The sequence below is a fragment of the Octodon degus genome, unplaced genomic scaffold (assembly GCF_000260255.1).
Source record: "Octodon degus isolate 3935 unplaced genomic scaffold, OctDeg1.0 scaffold00027, whole genome shotgun sequence".
Taxonomy (NCBI): Eukaryota; Metazoa; Chordata; class Mammalia; order Rodentia; family Octodontidae; genus Octodon; species Octodon degus.
In genome coordinates this window covers 2,691,645-2,698,449 of record NW_004524603.1, presented here as the reverse complement: position 1 = coordinate 2,698,449, position 6,805 = coordinate 2,691,645, and the positions used below count along the sequence as shown (strand labels likewise).

The window sequence follows — 6,805 nt, the reverse complement described above, 5'->3', positions numbered from 1 at the left end:
TGCAGGCCCTGGGGTCCAGCTGTAGGTCCAGCTGTGGGTCCAGCTGTAGGCCCAGCTGCAGGCCCTGGGGTCCAGCTGTAGGTCCAGCTGTAGGTCCTGGGGTCCAGCTGTAGGCCCAGCTGTAGGTCCAGCTGTAGGCCCAGCTGCAGGCCCTGGGGTCTAGCTGTAGGTCTAGCTGTAGGTCCAGCTGTAGGCCCAGCCACCTCGCAGATGTCCTAGCTATCAGCGCACAAGGCTCCCGGGGCCATCCAGATGCAAAGCGTAACCGTGGAGGCCCAGGAAGGCCCCGTTCATAGGGTGCTGCCCACCAGTGAGTGCAAAACGTGAAAGAGCCCCAGGGGTTCACCTCTCTGCTGCTGGAATGAGGTGGTCTGGCCATCCCTGCGATGGATGGTGGGGTGATGGGGCTGCTTCCGGCCTGCACAAGGGGTTCACAGTGAGGACGCTCGTGCACCGTCACAACCTGAGGGCTAAGACCCAGCGAGGCTAAGCCACAGGCATGGGCCTGCCTAGCAGGAGGGGAAGTGCCAGTCCTGCTACACAGTGGTGTGTCACTCAGGGACTTTGTATCCTCAAATATAATCATCCTGATTAAGGGCTGCAGAGACCTGACAGCTTTGTATCTAGAGCGCAAAACCTGAGTCCCTTTTTGGGGGGAAAATTTAGTAAAGAAAATCGTGTAGTATGTGGTCTTTCCTCTTCCCTCACGACGGGGGGCCTCCATCCACACAGGGAGGTGCTGTGGTTTCCCCTCAGGCTGGATCCAAGCCTTCCTGTGTAAGAGCCCAACACCACGGAGAGCAGAGGCCTAGAGGGGAGGGCGCGGCCTGACGCAGCACCAGAGTCTCTGGTCTGCAGAAGCTCCTGCCTTGGGAGGCAGCTGGAATGGCAGTGTCACCTCCAGGACAGGGTGGGAATCGAACCCACAGCTCAGTGGGCGCGCAGGAAACCACCACAGAGTCTCACTGCCACGTTCCTTGCTCTTTTTCAGAGATCTTTGACCTAGAAACAAATGAACACGTGCAGAAGGCCGTCAGTGACCGCCAGATGCCCAAAATAGAGTACAGCAAGATCGAGGTCGATGACTACAGTAAGCACAAGTCCTTTTCCCTTTTCCCTCCTGCCTCTGCCTGCTGGCTCTGGGCCACAGCAGTTTCCTGCAGCTGGAGAGCACATGGTGAGGCACGTGAGGCGTGTGCTGTCACCGCCTGAGGAGTGCCTGTCACCCTGCTCTGGGGCCCCTCTCCATCCCTGTGCCTGTGAGTACCAGCTCTGCTCTGAACGTGGTGCTCAGACCCTGGTGTGGCTGGCACCACCTCCTGCACCTCTCGCCTCCAAGTGGGCGACTCCTGGGTGCATCCGGCAGGCAGCGCTCACCCTGGAGCCCCAGGGGACAATGCCCAGGACAGCCTTCAATGCAATGCTCCCAGCCCAGAGCGCACCTCTGTGCACAGCAGCCCCAATCTCCACATCCCTGGGGCTGGGGCCTGCAGGGCTCACTGCAGGCATGGGACAGGATGACCCACTCCAGAGCAGGGGTACTGGCAAGAGGGGCTCTAAGCAGGGCACTGCCAGGACCTCTGGCAGGAGGACAGGTGGCCTCCCAAAGGCAATCTGTCCCCTGCCCATGCAGTGGGACCTTGGGTTCCCTGCCACTCCACTGGAACCTGCCCTCACTCCAAGCACACAGTCCCAATTGCCTTGTGGTCTGGAAAGTCACCTCCAGCCCGAGGCTGCCCCTTCAAGTACCTCAGAAGTGGCTGTTCCGCACAAGGGGGCAATAAAGGAGACATGTAAGGGGGTCCCCAAGACAGAGAAGCATTAAGCTGGAAGCCAGTAGGCCAGACTGTGGCCATCCGTGTGTCCCTAGGAGGCCTACCCTGGCAGCCCTAAGCATCGAGCCCTTCCCCACCTCCTCTCATGGCCCAAAGTCGCAGCCTCCTCACCAGCTCGGCAACACTGCTCCCCAACTTCGCTTTCCGAGACCTCTCAGACAACAGTGCAGCAGCCAACCACAGCCCCTCCCGATGTCACTGTCCCCCGGGGCTCCATTGCTGGGACAGTGGCCCCAAGGCAGCTGTGTCCCAGGGCCCACGCTCCTATTCCTGCCCCAGAGGCTAGGCCCCCTGCAAAAAGCAGTAGGCAGCAAGCGCAGAATGCAACCACCCCAGTTCTCAGTGGCGGAGGCCACCTGACACATCTTCCCCCCCCCCCCCTGGAGCTGGGGATTGAACTTGCCAGGGAAGCGCTTTTCCTACTGAGCCATCTCCTTGGCCCCAACCCCACACATCCTGTGGACATTTAAATGTTAAGTCCCCCTGCCTGCCTCTCCACCTGGCCCTGGGCCGAGAGGACAGCTTGCAAGACCAGGTCAGGAATGAGAGGCTGCCCTGGCCCTGGAGTGTGTGCTTAGGAATCTGGGCTGTGAGGCCAGTGAGGAAGTCCTGCCTTAGTGGAAGCTTGGTCTTGCTGTGCAACTCAGGCTGGCCTTGGGCTCACAGCGATCCTCCTGCCTCAGCCTCCCATGCTGGAGCTACAGGCATGCACCACCATGTGGATGAGCAGAGGCCACTTCTTGAGGCCTGGTTCTTCCTCTTCTCCTGCCCCTTTGCACCTCATGCTGCCAAGATCAGACTGAGTGACCGAGCAGGAGCAAGTCCCCTCTAAGTTGCCAAGTCAGGCCTGCCCAGACCCAGTGTACACAGAGAGAGAGCTGGGCCAGGTGCTCAGCACACTCCTCCCTGTGCCCACCTCACCCCCTGCCTGGTCACCTCCTGCCCCAAACTCACTGCTCCCAGCACCAACTCCAGCTTCTGGCACTCGCAGCACCAGAACGCTGGACCTCCTGCTCCCTGTGGACTCTGCCGCCAGCACAGCCTGGTTTCCGTGGGCTCACACATGTGTGGCGGAATTTAAGCTTCAGAAGAGAAGCACAGCCTCGGGAGATGGGGTGCTATGCCCAAGAGCACACATCTGAGTCCCTGCGGTGCCCGCAGACTGTCCACCTGTGCCTTCTGTGTCCACAGCCCCCACCTGGGGACACGGGTGCACCCTGCGTCTGTCCCCCACCCTCACTGGGCTGTGTCGGTCTCTCCCCAGACTTGCCAGTGCAGATCCTGAAGCCGGCCACCTTCACAGACACGGTCCACTACCCCCTGCTCCTGGTGGTGTAAGTATCGTGTTGTCATCTTCCACGGGTGCTCTGATAACCCTGGAAATCCCCGGCAGTATGAAGAGCAGGGTTCTATCTGCTCCAGCAACCCTGAGTGCTGGGGCTCAGGGAGCCAGAGCAGCTCCTTGAAGGGCAGGCAGGACCAGTGGCCTGTCACCTGCGGGAACCTGAGCAGTGTCCCCAGTGCCCACTGAGCACCTTCTGTGTGCTGGAGGTGCTGGAGGCCTGTGTTGAGACCTCAAGGCCAACCACACAGTGCTCCATCTGCGCCCGGGAGGTGTGGAGTCCGATCAGGCTCCCGGCACCTAGGGACCTCCCACAAGGGGCTTCAGGTGCTCCCACCCGAGGTATGTGGAGGGAGGGGCCAGCAGGCGGCCTCACACCGTCACACACACACACACACTCTCACATTACTGCTTTTCTCCCTTATTACATCAGATTCTCACAACTTTCTAAGAAATGCTATAGACCTCAAAGCCAGCTTTCTCTGGGCACTCAGCGGTCTCTGGGGATCCTAAGGGAAGCCTGCAAAGCCTCTCAGTTTGCAAAATGACTCGCTTTCCTTCCAGAAGGAGCTGAGGCAGGCATTCGAGGCAGGAGGACGCAGTCGGGGCGACAAAAGCTCACCACACACGCAGACAGACTGCTGGCCTAGAGGCCAGCCTGCAGGCCACGTCTTTCTGCCTGCTTGTTTCTTGCTGTGACTTCAAATGTGACAGCAAGGAGATCTGGGACCCCAGAACTCCAAGGATGCTAGACCAGTGGGGCCTGCTTAAAACAAAACAAAAAAAACAGAAGGCAACAACGCACACCTCACAGAGGGCTGTCTCGTAACGAGCACGCCCTTCCACTTCTGCCCCGTGCAGCTCTCCCGGCTGCGAGCTCTCTACCGCTCTGCACCCCACATTCCCGATGCCACACAGTTCCCAGAGGAAGCCTAGTCAGGGGAGAGAAGGCAGTGCGCTTGTCCTGGCAGCCCTGCTCACAGGGGGGCGCGTGGCCAGCTGTGGCCGACCCCAGGCCAGCTGTCTTCCTGCCGCTTCTCTTCCGAGGGGAAAGGCAGGCATGGCAGGTCATGGCGTTTTGCTCACTGACAGGCCGTGCAGATGGCAGGGGTCCCCCCAGATGACATCACCCAGTGACGCTGTGGCAGTCTTGGCGTGTGTGAGGGAGCTCTGTGAAGTTAGCACGACAAAATCACCTACCAGTGCAACCCCGGGATATAGCCCCGGCACTGAGGGACATGGATAAAACATCTCTGCATGAGAGCCAACGAAGATAACTGCTACTAACTGCTATTAGCTCGCTGAAATGAACAGTCAGTGCTTACGTAGTTTGACCCACTTTACATGCCTGTACCTAGTAATAAGCTACTTGGAACATAACAGTACAACCTTTGTTAATTTCCTGTCATCTTGTTTTGAAATTCTATTATCATTTTTTTTCTTTAAAATAAAAAATTAGGGGCTGGGAAGATGGCTCAGTAGAATAAGCGCTTGCCTGGCAAGCACAAGGGTCTGAGTTCAATCCCCAGTTCAGCCATAAAATAAAAAATTCACTAAAAAAATAAATGCTATGCAAAAGGCAGGAGAATCGCAAGTTCGAGCCCAGCCTGCACAGTTGAGTGCCTCACTGGAACCTTGTGGCAACATAGGAAACAAAAATGCGCTGGAATATAGCTCAACGCAGGAGTCCCCCATACTGCATAAAGATTCAAAGTGAAAGTTGCTTGGGCCTGAGCAGAAGCCTCCAGACCCCCGTCCCCTTGAGAACAGTACACTGCCAGGCTCCCAAGGGCTCCCATGCCACAGCCGTTACGTGGGCTGCTCCTTACAGAGCCAGGCGGGGGACACAGCACGGAGCTGCTGCGTTCTTAGCTCCCACGTGACGCCCACAGAGGGGAGAAGCCTGCGTTATGGAACCCAGCGGGTACGCAGGAGTCCCGCGTGCTGGGTCAGTGCCCAAGGGAGGCAGAGGTGGCACTGAAGTTGCCATTAGCAAGCAGAGGGCTCGTGTGGCTGGTGGAGGTGAGACCCTGGGCAGAGCTTGCAGACGGGGTACTGGCCAGGCTGTGAGACCCACTGTCTCCTCCAGGGACGGCGCCCCAGGCAGCCAGAGTGTGGCGGAGCGGTTCCAGGTGACATGGGAGACGGTGCTGGTGAGCAGCCACGGGGCCGTGGTGGTCAAATGCGATGGCCGAGGCAGCGGCTTCCAGGGCACCAAGCTCCTACAGGAAGTGAGGCGGCGGCTGGGCTCACTGGAGGAGAAGGACCAGACAGAAGCCGTCCGGTGAGCTGCGGTCCTCGGTCGGGGCTGCCCACGCTGGCCAGAGCCCTTGGTCCCTGCCAGTCACCACTGTAGGAGACAGGGGCCATGGAGAGGGAAGGACAGAGAATGTGAGGGGCTGCAGACGGTCGGTCCCCTGCTACGGTGCACATCTGGGCAGTGGGAAGAGATGCATCCAGAGTTGAGGAATAATCCCAAACACCCCGGTCACCAAGCCAGCAAGACCAGGGCCCAGGCAGGGCTTGGTGCTGAGGGGTGGGCTCTCACCGGCCGTCACTGCGCCACATTGTCAGGAATAAAAAGACAGGGCCGCGTCAGAGACCACGGGCCTCGGATTACACAAGGCCACAGGGCTGAGGGCCAGGTGTGACTCCCCCTGAGACAGGTGGCGAGCTCATCTACCAGGTGCAGATGGGGCACTTGGGGTGACAAGCGATGAGGAGCAGCCCCCGTGACAGGGCCCATGGCGACAGGGCCCCCCGCCATGATGGGGTGCACGTACGGAGCACACAGAGCCCGGCTGGTGAGATAGGTTGAGAGAGGTGCACCCAAGACTCCGCACATTGGCAGGGCCCCTGCACCTGCCTGGCAGCTGGCACCCATGTCCTGTGCCATGCAGAAGAGTTATGTCACCGGCTTTTGGAAACATTGTCCCCTTGTTTATCAGAAGACTGAAGGCACATGGCTGTGCCAGGTAATGGCTTTACATGAATCCAAGGGTGGTGGGCATGGCATCCCTCCTCCGAGCGTCAGGAGCCTGTGGGACACGGACACAGCAGTGCCTCCAAAGCCTGCGTGTTACAGACGGAGACGCAGTGGGTGGTCGGAGGCACCCACGCTGGCAGGAGACCGGGCCTTCCCATCCTTGCCCGCCTGCTGTGACTCCTGCTGGGGCCCAAGGGGACTCAGGTGTCCTCGGCTCCATGGCTGAGAGCCCAGGAACACAGGGCAAGAGGGCTCTTCTTTGCCGTCCACCAAATCAAACCCGAGGAATGGGCATGGCTCGGATGGAACCTCTTCTAGAAAACTGTCAGTGGGCTGCATGAATCAGAAGCTGACAGCATGAGAGCTGGGGACAGCGGCATGCTAGGACGCCAGAACAGCACCAGCACCCAGCGTCTCAGTGGCCCGAGAAGCCAGGGGAAAGCTCCCTTCAGAAGTGCCCATTCTGCAGGGAGCGGCAGCCGTTGCAGCAGAAGTTGGTGAGGCCAGCGGCCACACTCCTGAGCCCCAGCTCCCCACCCTGCCCAGTCCTCCAGCTCCCACTTCCCATCATCCAGGACAAGGCAGAGGCAAGGTGCCTGTGCCAGGGAAGAGCAGAGGGGTGGAGGCCCCGGGGCAGGCCCA

The 6,805-nt window shown here is 59.5% G+C and overlaps 1 protein-coding gene across 3 annotated transcripts in view; it reads left to right on the top strand.

The window, feature by feature from the left end:
• Dpp6 (dipeptidyl peptidase like 6) overlaps positions 1 to 6,805 on the top strand; it is an 840,304-nt gene that overhangs the window by 824,283 nt on the left and 9,216 nt on the right. For all 3 annotated transcript variants that reach the window (XM_023712908.1, XM_004628971.2, XM_023712909.1), the window contains exons 18-20: positions 992 to 1,090; positions 3,100 to 3,169; positions 5,267 to 5,461. In XM_023712908.1, coding sequence (XP_023568676.1) covers positions 992 to 1,090; positions 3,100 to 3,169; positions 5,267 to 5,461 — 364 coding nt within the window. The remainder of the gene's footprint in view (positions 1 to 991; positions 1,091 to 3,099; positions 3,170 to 5,266; positions 5,462 to 6,805) is intronic.